Genomic DNA, 17,336 nt, shown 5'->3' with positions numbered 1-17,336 from the left:
TGAATCTAATTCATGTAGCTGTAATTCATTTATGTGGTTAAAGTTACAGAGAGACAAGGAGAGAACTTTTTTAGTTCCGTTTTATTTGGTTGCTGGGGGTGATAAGTAGCTGTAGCACTACACAGCAGCACGTATACAAAGTGATGGAAAACCTACAAGAAGCTGATAAAAGGACATTTAAAGTTGTCATTTAAGAAGACTTCAGCTTTATTCCCTGAGAGTTGATGCGGCCAATGAGGTATTTTATTTGTGAAACGTGCAATATGTGCGTGTTTTCGTGAGTTAATTGAAGTTTTGTGTTTAATTTTCATAGTTGTGACGGCATGGAATTTGACATGTAAAATACATGTTAATAAATGGCTGTTTAATACCCAAGAACAAAGTTGAGCCTTGGTTGAACTCGGAGGGAGTAACAATAATAAATAAATAGATAAATAAAATATTTCCTCCACCGTTCGCTTGTTGGCACGATGTCTCCCCCTGCTGGCAAAGTCTGGTAACTGCACCTAATAACTTTTTATTTCAAAGTAAGTACATTTTTTAAAATTTTATTTTATTCTAAACTTTATTTAAAAAAAACAAACAAACCAAAGTTTAGTAAATGTTCACATTTCTTTCAGATACTCGCGGTTTAGAATATATCACCAACTAACTAAATGAATTTTTTTTTTTAATAGATTTTTCTAGGATTAACTTTTAACTAATGGTGCATGCATTCAAATCTAATGAAATAAGTAAAATGTAAATGATTCACTTTGATTGAATGATTATGACGTTGGTTTGGTCGTAAAAAACGCAGCGCAGTCCTTAAACTTTCACTTTCACTTCGGAGGTTCTGGTTGCTGCTGGTTCACTGACGGTGAGTGACTAATGCTTTACTGGGAAAGGTTTGCAAACACAAACCGACTTTCTTTAACAACTTTGGTTTTACTAGGAAAAAAACAGTAACAGTAATGGACGCTTCTTCACTGACGTCACCGCGTGGTTTCGTTTCGTTTTAAACATAATGTACAGAGTAGACACGTATAGATATATAGTTATAGACGTGTATGGATAAAGATGCGATATATATCGATTTAAAGATATAGGCAGTGGCTAGCCATACGGTTGCCGTATCAATATACGGCCTTTCTATCCGTACGCAGCGCCCCTATTTGGCCAGTTTAAGTCACGTGATAGTTCAGTCATTGGTCAGTTTTGTGCGTGACTAAGAGTAAACGATCAGGTTCAACTAAAGTCTGATCAATAAAAAGATCTTAAAACTCACGTTTGTGCAGGAGAACATGTTGTTATCAGAAAGTGTTCTCAACCTTGGGGTCAGGACCCCATTTGGGGGCGCGAGACACTGGAAAGGGGGTCGCCAGATTCCTTCAAGAAACTAAGGATATTTTTTGGAAAAAGCCCATTTTTTCTTATTTAAAAAAAAAATAAAAAATTCTGCAACTATACCAAACTTGCCATATTTTAACCATTTTTCATGAATTTTTCTTGCCATATTTTTGCTCCTTTTGATGCATTTTTGCTGCATTACTCCTATTTCTGCCACTTCTCCATCACTTTTAATGCATTTTCTGCATTTTTTACACTTTCAAGACATTTTCAGCACTTTTATAAACCCTTTACACCACTTTTACACCTAATAATACATATGTTTAACCCATTCATGTCACTTTTCACCACTTTTCAAAATATTTCATTTTTCTTTTAGCCAATTTATTGTTTGTCATGCACATTATTTTGCAATTAACACTAATTGTTCCAATAATGACACATTTAATCCTTTTTACCACTTTTTTTCCCACTATAATTCTCTCTTTAAATTATCTTCAACATAAGATAAATAATTACTGTCTCCCTTTTATCAGTTCATTAAAAAAACCCTAATTAAGCTTATATATATATATATATATCAAAATAATGTATTTATTATTATGCTTCAAATCAAAATAATTGTTTTTGCTAGAAAGAATGAAATCCAAATATTAAAAAAAGTACTATTATTTTATTGGGTAAAATGTTTTATTTTTATATTGTAAATATTCTATTTAATAAATTTGAATAATAAAGGGAAAAAGTAAATGTGAGTTTTTTTTTAATTTAATAAGGAAGAAGTTCCTATTATTTTGTATTTATTGTTTTTTCTTCATGTCCGCATACGTCATCAAAGGTTAATGCTTTATTTTTTGTGTTTGTTTTAGAAGGAGAAAAAAAGTATTTCCACACTCTCACTTCTGACCTTTGACCTTTCAGTTGTTCCTGGAGAATCCGGCCCTGCCTTTTCCTGTAGAAATGGCCAAGCACAAGGCCCGAAACGACAGCTCTGACACGAGGAGTCTCCTCCAACCAGACGAGGAGGAGAAGAAGCAGCAACAGCAGCAGGAGAAGGAGGGCAATCTGGAGTCCACCAGCAGGGGGCGACTTGTGAGAGACGGAGGAGTAGAGGAGGAGAAGAACCACGTGGGCAGTCTGGAGTCCACCAGCAGGGGGCGACCTGTGGGAGGAGAGGAGGAGGAAGGATTGTCCTTTGCACTGGCCGGTCTAAAGTTCATCCACCAGTGCAGGAGGAACCTCGGAGAGTTGAAGTTCAGCTCGACGCACGCCGTCCTCATAGACGTAAGAACTGTCCTGAAGTTCAGAACCATTTTATTTATACTGTAAGGTTTTTTTCTACCTTCTTTCCGACAACAGATGACAAGAGTCATCACTGTTGAATAAACTGTTGTTTATTCTCATTACAGTCACAAGTAAAATACACACACAGGTGGCAAGCAGAAGAAGCATCTTTCTCTATCTGTTCAAAAGTTTTTAAAAAACAGTTATCTTCTGAGCTGGCCCCCCCTGTACTAAGACGAGCCTGGAACAAACGTGATTTAGCCATATATCACAGGGCAGTCTAGCTCTACTTGCTGACCTTGAGGACGTTCCCTGAACACTTCACCAGGTAGGCGCCCTGGGGGCATCTTAATCAGGTGCCTGAGCCACCTCATCTGGCTCTTCTCAATGTGAAGGAGCAGCGGCTCTACTCCGAGCCCCTCCTGGATGACTGAGCTTCTCACCCTATCTCTAAGGGAGAGCCCAGCCACCCTACGAAGGAAGCCCATTTCGGCCGCTTGTACCCGCAATCTTGTTCTTTCAGTCATCACCCAAAGCTCATGACCTTTGGTGAGGGTAGGAACCAGGAACGACCAGTAAATCGAGAGCTTCGCTTTTTGGCTCAGCTCCCTCTTTACCACTATGGATCAATGCAGAGCCTGCATCACTGCAGACGCCGCACCGATCCGTCTGTCGATCTCCAGCTCCATCCTTCCCTCACTTGTGAACAAGACCCCAATGTACTTAAACTCCCCCACTTGGGATAAGACCTCATCCCCAACCCGGAGAAGTCATTCCACCATGGACTCGGATTTGAAGGTGCCGATTCTTATGCCGGCTGCTTCACACTCGGCTGTGAACTGATCCAGTGAGAGTTGAAGGTCACTGCTTGATTGAGCCAACAGGACCACATCATCTTCAAAAAGCAGCGATGCAATCCTGAAGCCACCAAACCGGACACCCTCAAACCCCTGGGTGTGGTTAGAAATTCTGTCCATAAAATTTGTAAACAGAATTGGTGACAAAGGGCCAACCCTCACTGGAAACGAGTTGGACTTACTGCCAGCAATGCGGACCAAGCTCTAAGACTCCCTGAGAACCTCCCACAGGAATCCCAGAGGGACATGGTCGAATGCTTTCTCTTTGTCCACCAACCAGGAGGAAAACCACATTTCTCCTCCTGGATCCGAAGTTCGACTATCCGGCGGACCCTCCTCTCCAGTACCCCTGAATAGACCTTACCAGGGAGACTGAGGAATGGGATCCCTCTATAGTTGGAACGCACTCGCCGATTCCCTTTCTTCAAATAATGGACCACCACCCCGGTCTGCCATTATAGAGGCACTGCCTCCGATGTCTACGCAATGTTGTGTGTCAACCATGAGGGCCCCCATGAGGTTAAATTAGGGGGCCACATCCCGGCGGGGCGGTCTGGCTTGGCCTCTGGAGGGGGCCCTGGCTTTAAAGAACTGAAGCTCGTGGCGCGGGCGGCATCAGCATCTGGGGCGCCCGGGGGGGCTAGGTTGGGGTGCCTGGGGACCGGCGGGGGGACTCCCAGCGGCCCCCTGGTGCCTTATGCGGCTTGGGGTGTGGTCGTTCGCCCTGGGCGGGCTGCTCCTGGTGCTGCATCCATTCCGGGTCCTCCTGGCCTGGGGTCGGGTCCCTGCTGGCTCTGGGCTCACCGGCGGGGGCCCGCCGGCTGCCCGTTCGGCGTGGCTCTGGTCGTCTGCTGGGCGTGGGCTCTGGCTCCTCCGCTGGGGTCTCGGGCGGGGGGCTCTCTGGGCCCTCCCCTCGGGGGGCTGGGCGCGGGGGTGTGGGTGGTGGTGGGGGGGTGGGGGGCTGGGGGGCCTGGGGGTTGGGGGTTGGAGTCGGTGGCGTGGTGCGCTGGGTCCTTGGCTCCTTGGGGGCTTTTCGGGTGTGTATGGGGGGGGCAATGGCAGCCTCTCGGCTTGGGACCTTGGGGGCGCTCGGGGGGCTGCTTGGCCGTGGGGTGGTCGCCGGGGGCCCCTAGATCTCTCGCTCTTTCTGCTGGCCCGACTGCTTCTTCGGGCCCGGGGGCGGCTTATGGGTTTTGCAGTAGCGGCTCTTGGAATCACATTTGTCATGGACGCACTGGCCTCGGGCTGTGGGATAACACTCATACTGGGCTCAACCATAGACACGTTGTTCCCAAATACCTGTTTTATGTAACTTCCACTCACTTCCTCCTCTGCTCACAGCCACCATCATTATTCCTAAGCCGCACACTGGTCACCAGACTGGCTTGATAACACAACAATAAGCACAATATACACAACCACAATTTCACATCACATCACTTGAAACTTATTGATTATTCCCCACCCATTCGTTTTCCTATCTTGTATCCCTCCTCCCTGTTAACTCCCCCCCCCCCCCACCCCCCTCACCCTGGTGAAACACTGCCCTCTCTCTTTTACATCCTCCCTTTAATAAAGTATTTACCCTTCCCTAGGGAGGGCTGGTGATGGTCACAATTATGCAATGAAATAAATTTATTTATTTAATTGCAATAATAAAATATGCATTGCTGTTAAAAGATTGCACTTCTTGTAGTGTTAACCTTCAACAGCATGTGCAAACAAGGAAAAAAAAAAAAAAAAAAAAAAAAAAAAAAAAAACCATGAGGGCCCCACAACATCTAGGTACTTAAGGAACTCTGGCCAGATCTCCTCCACCCCTGGGGCCCTGCCACCGAGGAGCTTTTTAACCACCTCTGCAACCTCAGCTCCAGAGAAAGGGGAGTCCACTCCTGGGTCCCCAGGCCCTGCTTCCTCATCAGAAGGCGTGTTGTGGGATTGAGGAGGTCTTCAAAGCATTCCTTCCACTGATTCACAACATCTCAAGTTGGGGTCAGTCGTGCACCATCAACACCATACACAGTATTGACAGTGCACCGTTTCCCCCTTCTGAGACGCTGAATGGTGGTCCAGAAGACCAGAACCTCTTCAAAGCTGTCCGGAACTCATTCTCCATGGCCTGACCAAACTCCTCCCATATCTGGTTTTTGCCTCGGCGACCGCCACATCCGCTGTTACCTTTCTGCTGCCTCTGGAGTCCCACAGGCCAAGAAGGCCAAATAGGACTCCTTCAGCTTGACGGTATTCCTCACCCCTGGTGTCAACCAGCAGATTTGGGTGTTGCCCCCACGACAGGCACTGACTACTTTACGGCCACAGCACCAGTCAGCCTCCTCAAAAACAGAGGCACGGGACATGACCCACTCAGACTCAATGTCCCCCTCCTCCCCAGGGACATGGTTGAATCTCCCTCAAAGGTGGGAGTTGAAGCTCCTTCTGAAGGGAGATTTTGCCAGACGTTCCCAACAAACCCTCACAATACGTTTGGGTCTGCCAGGTCTTCACTCTTTCTCTCTTTATAAAGTACAAATGTATGTCCACACACACACACATTTACTTCTCTCAGGGTAAATGTTGCTTTGTGTGATTGTGTGTCTATTGTAATTTGTGCGTTGTGGTTAAATTCTGTGTTCTTGGAATAAAGTTCTACTGTTTTGTTTCCCAGACTGTGCTTTTCAAAAGAAAACTGGGAAACATTCCTCATGAAGGGAAAGACGTTTGGCTTCCCCACTTTGTGAAGATGCCCTGTTCAAAGGCAGGTACACACACACACACACACACACACACACACACACACCCACACACAGGTTTGATGAACATGTGTTCGTTCAGGCGCTGAGTCAGCATGGATCATCTCAAGAGTTGAGATGGAAAACCATCTTCAAACGTCTGAGTGCCCTCGCCCAGAAACAGGAAGTTAGCGTCAGTGAGCTGGAGGTAGGTGCACAGACTTTCAGAATAAAGGCACACAGTAAATTCACAGTGACAGGAACAGATCTATGCTTCACACGTTTGTGTCTCAGGAAGCCATCATGAAGTATAATTCTAAGTACCAAGGTCGCTGGTCCTTCGACGCTCTGCGCAGTTTGATTAAGGTGAGTGAGCAGCTGCTGATCTTCACTTTTCGTTTGCTTATAAACACATGATTGGTTCTGTTAGTGACGCTGCTTCCTCTGCAGAGTGACCACAACTCACAGATCTACTACCGCCGCTTGTTTCCAAAGATCGCTGCGTTGGCGTTGAGGCTGCCCCAAGAAGTCAAGACGGTATCCGTTTCATTTTACTTGCTTAAAAATGATTTTAAATAATGTGTCAAACTCAAGGCCCGTGGCCAAATTTGGCCCTTTAAAACATCCAAATTGGTCCGCAGGGGAAAGATAAAATGGACATGAGACCAAATACTGTAGTTGTGGATATTTCAGTAGAGTTGCAAAGGGGTGTAAAATATCTGCTACATTTCTATGGGAACTTCCTCTGGAATTTTGGCAATATTCAAAAAATAGAAACTTTTTATGGGAATTATTTATTCAAATTAGGCAGAAATTGGGAGTAATTTTAAATTACTGTATCATATCCAAACATAAATATTGGCATCCATGCAAAAAAATACATTACATTTCAAAATATTTTTTTTTGGAAGTAAAACTTAATTATTCAAGTGGAATTTCATTTAATTTGTGACAAATTCAATGAAACTCTACAACATTTGCAGGGGTTGACAGTTTTCTCATGCTTGTGTAACACGATGGAAGTCATTTTTACTCTCAAATTGTTGAAAGAAACCAATTTTTTTTTCTAAATGCTGCTCAATTCTCAAATTATTTGACAAGATTTGTCCAAAATAAATAAATATAGTCACTACTTGTCACCTATTGTTTGGATATTGTTGGTTCCTTATATTCTCAAAAATAGAACTAATGTTGAAATTGTTTGATTTCCCACCTCTAGCACAGAAAGATGGTGCCGTGGATGGCTGCTGTGGTGTGTTGGTGCGCACTTTTTTGTCTTGTTTTTGTCATAAAATCCGCAACTGGCTGCTCTTATTCCAGAGAAGAGCTCTTGAACATCAGGGCAATAATCCCCAAAGATTTATTTCCTACTTTCATCGCTTCCTCTGTGGATTTACTGGACATTTTACTCAAAGGTGCGCTCACCTTTGCTCACGCAGTGAAGCGCCGGAGGAGAGGAAAAAGAGCTGGTGCGCTTGTGCGCCTCTGCCAGCGCGGCCGACGCACACCGTTACCGGGGATATTCTAACGTGCGCTCACTATGTATCAAAGTGGACGAACTCCAGCTGCTGTTGGGTAGAAACAGAGACTTCTCCTCATCCTCTGTTCTGTGCTTCACGGAAACGTGGCTGTGTGGAGCGGTACCGGACTCTGCGCTGCAGTTGGCCGGCTTACAACTTCACAGAGCGGACCGAGATGCAGAGCTCACCGGGAAGAGGAAAGGTGGAGGAATCTGCTTTTATGTGAACAGCAACTGGTGTTACGACGTGACAGTGATCCTCCAGCACTGCTCTCCTCACCTGGAATCCTTTATTATCAACAGCAAACCCTTCTATTCTCCCCGTGAGCTCACTTCATTCATCCTGGTTGGTGTGTACATCCCACCGTCAGCTGATGTGCGCGAGGCACAGCGCACACTTGCCGACCAGATCCTGTGCATGGAGCGGACCTACCCGGACTCCTTTATCATTGTGCTTGGTGACTTTAATAAAGGGGACCTCTCACACCAGCTCCCCAAATATAGACAATTAGTTAAATGTCCGACCAGAGAGGAGAAGACACTGGATCACTGTTACACCACACTAAGCAGTGCTTATCACGCCGTTTCCCATGCTGCACTGGGCCTATCGGACCATTTGATGGTCCACCTGATTCCTTCATACAGACAGAGGCTGAAGCTCTGTAAACCTGTGGTGAAGGAATCTAAACAGTGAAGCAGTGGAGAAACTCCAGGAGTGTTTGGACTGTACTGACTGGGATGTTTTCAGGTCTGCGAACAGTTCTCTGGATGAGTTTACAGACACTGTGACGTCCTACATCAGCTTCTGTGAGGACAGCTGCATTCCATCAAAGACCAGGGTGAGTTATAACAATGACAAACCCTGGTTCACAGCTAAGCTCAGAGGGCTGAGGGCAGACAAAGAGGTCGCTTTCAGGGGTGGAGACAGAGCGTCGAAGTACACGTTTGGAAAGGAGGTGAGAAAAGACAAACGTTTGTACTCAGAGAAGCTACAATATCAGTTCTCTGCGAATGACTCGGCTTCTGTCTGGAGAGGGCTCAGGCAAATTACAAACTACAAAGCCCAGAGCCCCTGCTGCTGCTAACGACCTCTGCCTGGCAAACAGTCTGAATAACTTCTATTGTAGATTTGACAGACAATGGGACAGACCTGACTCCAACCCCCCTCACACCTCTGACCAGCCTCACTCCAACACCTTCACCCCCCACATCAAAGCTACAGTCTCACCACAGCTGCTTACAGAGGCTCTCTCCCCTATCTTCCCCCCCTCCCACAGAGACACCTTTCTCCATCAAAGAGAGAGATGTAAATAGACTTTTCAGGAGACAAAACCCCCGTAAGGCTTGTGGACCGGACTCTGTCTCTCCTTCCACCTTAAAGCACTGTGCTGATCAGCTGTCTCCAGTGTTCACAGACATTTTTAACACCTCACTGGAGACATGCACCGTACCAGCCTGTTTTAAGGTCTCCACCATCGTTCCTGTCCCTAAAAAGCTGAGGATCACAGGACCTATTGACTACAGACCCGTCGCTCTGACATCTGTGGTCATGAAGTCCTTTGAACGCCTCGTGCTCTCCCACATCAAGGACATCACCGACCCCCACCTGGACCCCCTGCAGTTTGCCTATAGATCCAACAGGTCTGTAGGACGATGCTGTAAACCTGGCTCTCCACTTCATCCTCCAGCACCTGGACTCCCCAGGCTCCTACGCCAGGATCCTGTTTGTGGACTTCAGTTCTGCTTTCAACACTATAATCCCAGCTCTCCTTCAGGACAAGCTTTCCCAGCTGAACGTGCCAGACTCCACCTGCAAGTGGATCACAGACTTCCTGTCTGACAGGAAGCAGCACGTGAAGCTGGGAAAAACCATCTCTGCTCCCCGGACCATCAGCACTGGATCTCCTCAGGGCTGTGTTCTTTCTCCTCTGCTCTTCTCCCTGTACACCAACAGCTGCACCTCCTCTCACCAGTCGGTCAAACTCCTGAAGTTTGCAGACGACACGACCATCATCGGTCTTATCTCTGATGGAGACGAGTCTGACTACAGGTGGGAGACACACCGGCTGGTGTCCTGGTGCAGCCAGAACAACCTGGAGCTCAACGCTTTAAAGACAGTGGCGATGATAGCAGACTTCAGGAAGAACCCAGCCCCCCTCACCCCCCTCACCCTGGGAGACTCTACAGTGAGCTCTGTAGAGTACTTCTGCTTCCTGGGGGCCATCATCACTCAGGACCTCAAGTGGGAGGTGAACATCAGCTCCATCATCAAAAAAGCTCAGCAGAGGATGTACTTCCTGCGGCAGCTGAAGAAGTTCAGTCTGCCAACAAAGATGATGGTGAACTTCTACAGCTCCATCATCCAGTCCATCCTCTGCTCCTCCATCACCATCTGGTACGTTGCAGCTACGGCCAAGGACAAGGCCAGACTGCAGTGTATCATCCACTCTGCAGAGAAGGTCATCGGCTGTAATCTGCCCTCCCTCCAGGACCTGAACCCCTCCAGGATTTTGAGGCATGCAGGAAAGATTGTGGCCGACTCCTCCCACCCCGGTCATAAACTGTTTCAATCTCTCCCTTCTGGAAGGAGGTTTAGGTCCATCAGGACCAGAACCTCCAGACACAAAAACAGCTTCTTTCCCTCTGCCACCATCCACATGAACACACCCCAAGTCACCCACTGAACTAAAATGAGTTTAACATCCCTGTATTAAATTATCACTAACATTAATTTGGTTACAAATATATATAAAAAATTCATTGCAGAAGAAATGTGAGAACTGTGTGTTGATTTTGTTGGAATGATTTTAAAAATGTAGATTAAAGTCACGGCCTGCTTTGACTTCAAGCACACATTTTGACTGGACTTTTATTTTGAAGGTGGTTGTGATGCCACATTGGTTTTCAGGATCTGCTGAGAGTCTGGATTAGAGAAACTTTATTTATTTTCAGTGTTTCTGTGACGTAGCTGGTAAATCTGCGGTTTGGTGTGTGTTTCCAGGCCGTCCCGTTGCTGCAGAGCGGCTCCTCCTTGTCCATCACTCTGTCACAGACTCAGATCTCTGTTCTACTCGCCAATGCTTTCCTCTGCACATTCCCTCACCGCAACAGCTCCGGACCCAACACAGAGTACCACAACTACCCCACTATCAACTTCAGCAGGTACACACACACACACACACACACACACACACACACACACACACACACACACACACACACATCTGACTTTTTCTAATGAACTTTGTTCCTGACATCTGAATAATATCAGCAGATAAATAAATATACTTTACATCTCATTTCGATTAAAACTGTTGAGCAAGTATTTACACACTTTGAAGGAGAAAAAACAGTTTATTGTTTTTTTTTTACGGTTGATGACATTAGACGTGAGGTTGTTCTTATATGTAATGATTCTGATGAAGTTAAAGTGATTGAGTTCAGAGGAAAACAAGCGAGTAGAACAAGAACTGAATTGACTTAGCGTTAGCTCCAGTAAAAATCACACATCAGATTGACAAATAGACCTTGAAGTCCAGTTTTAAAGTCTTTCCACTGGCTCCCAGTCAGCCTCATATTATAAAGTTGTGCTGCTGGTGTAGAGGGAAACATTTTTTTGTTGTTCTTTTGTGTATTTCTCCGTTTATTTGTGTGTTTTTGTAGCATTTCCTCTGTGTTTTTGTTGTTCTTTTGTGTATTTCTGTTGTTATTATGTGTATTTCTGTTGTCCCATTGTGCATTTGTTGTTCTTTTGTGTGTTTCTCCATTTATTTGTATGTTTTTTGTGTGTATTTTGGTTGTCCCATTGTGTTTTTTCCCTCCTCCTTTTGTGTATTTTTGTTGTCCTATTGAGTATTTGTGTTGTTCTTTTGTGTATTTCTCTGTTAATGACCAATCTTAAAGCACTGTGATGTTTTTTTAGCTTGTGTGGTAATAATCTGATCAATCATTAGCTGAAAAGTAGCCGACTTCCTTCCCAGTACACATCTCTGCTCCTCCTACAGCGAGCACAGCCAGCAGACAAAGACAAAAGGAGGTGTTTATCTTAAAGGCCTTTAAATGTGTCTACTTTATTTAAAAAGAAGACTTAAAATAGGTCATAGAGCTGACAGCCAACATGAGCTCCATAAAAGCTGTGAAGGTATTTCTCGAACTGACACAGATCTAAGCGTTCGTAATAAAAAGCAGCCGTCCCTGGGTGGGCTCGAACCACCAACCTTTCGGTTAACAGCCGAACGCGCTAACCGATTGCGCCACAGAGACATGTAGAGTACAGGCGTGGGAAGGGCTCTTACACAGAGCATGCAGCGAGCAGGCGGGGGAAGGGCTGTTACACAGTCAACGACTGCGTTTGCTCTGGTTTCTCCTTCCTCAGCGTTTCATGGCCCCTCACACACTAAAGGACAGTTGAATATAAACATTTAAGATACTAATCGGAACAATGGCTGTCCCCAGATTTACCACAACACTCCAAAATGTTGCTATAATGGGAAGGTGTAGATATTTGCTGAACCAAAAAGCTCTGTTCATCTTGTATTGTTCTCTAATCTTACTTTAGAGTCCATGAGCCACTAGTGAACCTGGTTTTGTCAGATAAAGTTCTTTTCTCTCTTCTTTCAGGTAGTTTTGGGTGTGCTTATCATGAATTTTAGATATTAACCCCTTCATGCCCGACACGTCTAAATCAGCAGAACATAGGAACTCCCTATGATTCCAGACGTATTAATTTGCGTTATTTCACAGTGTTTAATGCTGGATGACAAAGGGTCAAGTAGAAAAGAATGAAGCCCTTTTCTGGCAAGAAGGGTTGTCTTTGTGAGACGTCTCACTCATATTACTCATAGAACCGGGTCCATCCCAGTACACATCTCTGCTCTTCCTGCAGCGAGCACAGCCAGCAGACAAAAACATTTTTTGTGTGAAGACAAAAATATTTTAAAGAAAAAACAAAAAGGACAAGATGTTTATCTTAAAGGGATTAAATGTGTCTACTTCATTAAGAAAATAAAACTGCTGAAAACATGAGCTACATAAAAGCTGTGAAGGTAATTCTCTGTTTGTAATAAAAAGGAGCCGTCCCTGGGTGGGCTTGAACCACCAACCTTTCGGTTAACAGCCGAACGCGCTAACCGATTGCGCCACAGAGACGTGTGGAGAGCCTTGGGGGAAGGACTGTTACACAGAACATGCAGTGAGCAGAGGGGGGAGGGGCTGTTACACAGACTTTGTGAGTCAACGACTGTGTGTAGGTTCAGGGCTTTTGTTCTGCAGTTCCCACAGTAACCAAGGAGGGGCAAAGCAAGCGACAGTCACTGCTAAAGTTACTGCACGAGCAAAAGAAGTGAAAAGACAGAAGCAAAAGCCTTTACAACAGGAATGCACGTTATTACAAAGTGAAAAACGTTGAGGGACACAAACACTTCTCGTCCAATTTTATCCGTACAAATCATGACAATAAATTATAATGTTCTGAGAAATGTAAAGTATGAAAAGCGAAAAGTAGAGTTTCAACAAACGACTGCATAAACAATTAACATTTATAATCTAGGACAGTGTTTTCCAACCTATTTGGTCAGATCAACCGTTATCCATTCTTCCTTATTGCCACTGGTTGGGGGGGGTTGCTTCTGAAGCAGCTTAGACACCCCCCCACAATGCTGCACAGCCCACAGTCTGAACTGAGACCACTATGAACACACGCAACCCCAAAGACACCATAGTGGGTTTAGTAGGGAGGTTTAGCCCAAAAAATAGGCCTTTGTCTTCTACTCATGTTGCAAAGTTTTGGTATTCAAGTACATTCAAATACTAAGACACAAGTGAGATCGCACCATGTATCGGAAGTAGGCGTGTTTTTTTCAAAAATGGCTGCCAAGAAATTCTCTTGAGCCCATATCTTTGTTTCTGTAATCACTATAATGACAAATTTGGTGTCAAAATATATTTTTAGGGGGTCAAAGAATCCAATAAAGTAGGTTCCAAGTTTAAAAAACCAACAGTTTTCCTCTTTCTATGCAAAGTAGTCACATAAAAGTTGTGCCATCAGAGTGACTTTATTTATCTTTTCCATCCAAAATTTTGATTTTTTTTTTAAATTTAAGTAATGCAGCTACTTTTGTTTATTAAATTTGTTCAAAGTAGCATGAAGGTACACGGACCTCTGGTTGGGAACCACTGTCCTTGGAGATAGACAAGCAGCAGGTATTTCTAATATTAAGAAATCTCTCTACTTTAAATCATGTAATAAACTGTTCCTGAAACTGGTCGCCAGATCAATCTAGGGTTGAGGCTCTTTTGATTGGTCGGTTTAAGAATTGGATCATTCTAAACATGATTCTAGAACTGGGGATGAAAAAAGGTGTGAGGGTGAAATGAAGCAGAAGATCAAAGATAGAAGTGAGAAGACACACACACACACACACACGTCCCCTCATTGATCATGTGATCTGTTCTCAAACCCTGATTGGATCATCTTCACTCTCTGATTCAGTTTAGTTATTATTATTTGTTGTTTACAGTTTATTTGCCGACTTTTCTTTGAGGAAGAGAGAGAAGTTGAGAGCCATCCTTCATTACTTTGCTGTGGTGACGGATGAAAGTAAGTCCAATAATTTACTGTTTGTGTGTGTTTGTTTTATATATTTATGTGCGTTTGTTTTTTTTTGTGTTCAGGTTTGTTTGTCTGTCCAACTGTCTGTTGTTTGTTTGTTTGTTCCTCACACTTGTTTTCTTGTCCTCAGAAACTAAACCTAAAGGTTTGGTGACGTTTGAGAGACGCTGCCTTAAAAATGCTGACATGCCAAACTGGAAACGGTAAAAATCTGAATTTTTTTACACACATTTTGGAGTTAATTTTTCTGCTCCTGTTACTAGAAGATCTGACGGACCTTGAACACAACATGACTGTTGACTGTTGAACGTTTTTCATTTATTTTTGTCCTAATAATGACGTTGAGACGTTTTCCTTTTAATGATCCAGGCCTTGAATCTTTAATGAAGACTTATTTAAACTCCTTTAATGTAAACAATTTGCATGTTTTTTTTTTGTTTTAAAAAGAAAACTTTCATCACTCCAATTACAACCCCTGTCAAAAATGATGGAACCACCAGTGTTGGAGGATGTTCATTCAGTAGTTTCATTAGTAGATCACAGAAATGCCACAAAACTATTTAAAATGGCAACGTTCTGGCTTTAAGAAACACTAAAGAAATCAAGAAAAAAAAATTGGGGTTAGTCAATATTAATTGCTTTCTTACATAAATCAGAGGGAAACATTGATGGAATCACTCTGTAAGTTTCCATTTCCAAAGCTAACACCTGCATCAGATTAAATCTAGTCCTAATGCTGCGTTCACACCAAACGTTTTTGGGCGTCAAAATTGTGCCGTACGCCCCTAGTTGGACGCTTGTCACCAGCGTCGAAGACGCTCTGGCCATGCGTTCAATTCAGTTGGGAAGAGAGCGCGTTTAGGGGAGGAGCTTCTCTGTTGCCGGTGGTGTTTATACAATTGATGATATTGTGGTGATCAGTTACGTTCATAATTCACCCAGTGACTGTGAAGTGGTGGAACATTGTTGTGATGAGAAGGTGGTGTTTCTGGTTGGATGTATTTGGTGTGACTCAGTGTGTGCGCTGTGATTTCAGAGGACTATAGAGAAGTGTGTGTGAATGGAGAATAACGTTTAGAGTTCCTTGCTGAACACGCCCCCTCCGACCACCGTTCATCAGCTCTACATTATCCAGAGAGTGGCTTGGCTTTATTTACGCCTCGGCACCGTTTCTGGATTCACCAGAGCTGCGCTCGTACGAGAGTCACTTTCAGCGCTACTTCCGTCTCTCACGTTCCCAGTTTGACGACCTGCTGACCCACATCAGCGCTCTCATCTCCTACCAGGACCCCAACCACAGGCGCTCTATTCCAGCAGAAGAGCCTGTCCATCCGTCTCTGTTTAGTTTTTTTTTGTTTTTTTTCATTATTCTGAATACATCACGGTTGGGGAAAGCTCCTGATTGGTCGACGTGCCGCGATATGCCCCAAAAGTTCAACAATCCCAACTCTAGCGTTGGCTGCGTTGGAGGCGCCAGACGCACGTCAAAAGCTTGAAATCTGAAAACATGCAGCATCCGCCTTATATTGTGTATGTACACCTGATGCTGTTGATGCTTTGGATGTGTTTGGTGTGAACGTGCCATTAGTCTGCAGTGAAAAAGGAGTGCTCACACCTTGGAGAGCTGTTGCACAAAGCAGATTGACATGAATCATTGCTCCAACACGAGAGATGTCAGTTGAAACAAAGGAGAGGATTATCAATCTTCATAAAGAAGATAAATCATCACGGAATGTTGCAAAAGATGTTGGTTGTTCAAGTGTACTGGTAGATCAAGCAAGACGTCAAAACGTCAAGACAGAAAACTTAAGTCAATACGTCTTGGAAACAAAATACACAGCAAAAAAAATGAGGAACAAATGGTCGGCACTGGAGTCAACGTCTGTGACCGAACTGTAAGAAACTGCCTTAAGGGAATGGGATTCACATACAGAGAAGCTAATCATTAACACCTAAACACAAAAGAACAAGGTTACAATAAGCTAAAGAGAAGCAATGGTGGACTGTGGATGAAAGTCATATTCCGTGATGAATCTCCAATCTGCATTGGTCAAGATGATGATGCTGGGACCTTTGTTTGGTGCTGTTCCAATGAGATTTATGAAGATAACTGCCTGAAGAAAACATTTCCACAGTCATTGATGATATGGGGCTTCATGTCAGGTAAAGGCACTGGGGAGATGTCAGTCATTACATCTTCAATAATAACACAAGTTTGTGTTGATATTTTGAACACTTATTCCCTCAATTGAAAGGCTGTTTAGGGATGATGACATCATTTATCAAGATGATAATGCATCTTGCCATAGAGCAAAAACTGTGAAAACTTTCCTTGAAGAAATGCAATGAACCGAATTCACAACTAGGAATTTGCTTTGGCTTACAGGTGCTTAAAAAAGGTGCAATAGCAAATAATAGAATAAAATAGATTAAATAAAAATAAGGCATGTAATAATACGTTCTTGATATTAATATAATATCTTCTGCTTCTCGACGAAGGCAGTTTCTCCCTCCCTTCCACTCTTATCTCTCCCTACTGCTGCTTTGTCTGGTCCTGTGAGCCTAACAAGAGCCTCTCTCTGCGACTCGTTCAAAACCAGAATAATGGGATTAATTAGTTGGTCTCTCAGTGCTATCGACCAGATTTTTTTGACGAAAAGAACCGGGGATGGTGAACCCGCATGTCCAAGCAGGATGTTTACGGCCGGATACGCACTTGACCCTTGGAATAAGTGGCGAGTTGTGTGTCTGTCCATCCTTTCTGTGGAAGACGTGGGGAGGACATCTACATGATTGGAATAATGATAGTAGGCATGCTGCTGATCGGAGCTGGTGGCTTCCTAATCTATCGAAAAGTCCGTACTACGCTGGTGACTGTTTTGGAAAAGCTGCCAGTGATTTCTGAAGGATGTAGCAGGGCTCTGAACACTCAGACTCATGTGTTGGTTGATATCAAAAGCAAGCAAGAGCTGCTTATGGATCGTCTACGTGTTATGGATAACAATTGG

General features: G+C 44.1%; 1 protein-coding gene and 2 non-coding genes across 4 annotated transcripts in view; 1 reads left to right on the top strand and 2 right to left on the bottom strand.

Moving 5' to 3' along the window:
• The first annotated feature begins 102 nt into the window (after nt 1–102).
• The window catches only part of pargl (poly (ADP-ribose) glycohydrolase, like), a 23,637-nt gene continuing 6,403 nt past the window's right edge, over nt 103–17,336 (top strand). The window contains exons 1-9 of one of the 2 annotated variants that reach the window (XM_028462223.1): nt 103–238; nt 2,251–2,613; nt 6,136–6,225; nt 6,303–6,407; nt 6,494–6,565; nt 6,650–6,736; nt 10,720–10,880; nt 14,237–14,316; nt 14,459–14,531. In XM_028462223.1, coding sequence (XP_028318024.1) covers nt 2,290–2,613; nt 6,136–6,225; nt 6,303–6,407; nt 6,494–6,565; nt 6,650–6,736; nt 10,720–10,880; nt 14,237–14,316; nt 14,459–14,531 — 992 coding nt within the window. In that variant the 5' untranslated portion in view covers nt 103–238; nt 2,251–2,289. Of the gene's footprint in view, nt 239–764; nt 860–2,250; nt 2,614–6,135; nt 6,226–6,302; nt 6,408–6,493; nt 6,566–6,649; nt 6,737–10,719; nt 10,881–14,236; nt 14,317–14,458; nt 14,532–17,336 lie in introns of those variants that run through there. The other variant, XM_028462222.1, reaches the window with a different exon arrangement.
• trnan-guu (transfer RNA asparagine (anticodon GUU)) lies at nt 11,908–11,981 on the bottom strand. The gene has a single exon. It is a non-coding gene; the product is annotated as a tRNA-Asn (tRNA).
• On the bottom strand, nt 12,793–12,866 carry trnan-guu (transfer RNA asparagine (anticodon GUU)). Its single transcript has one exon. It is a non-coding gene; the product is annotated as a tRNA-Asn (tRNA).

This window comes from Gouania willdenowi, chromosome 12 (assembly GCF_900634775.1).
Source record: "Gouania willdenowi chromosome 12, fGouWil2.1, whole genome shotgun sequence".
Taxonomy (NCBI): Eukaryota; Metazoa; Chordata; class Actinopteri; order Blenniiformes; family Gobiesocidae; genus Gouania; species Gouania willdenowi.
The sequence above is the reverse complement of the archived record's forward strand: the minus strand, read 5'-3'. Positions and strand labels throughout refer to the sequence as shown.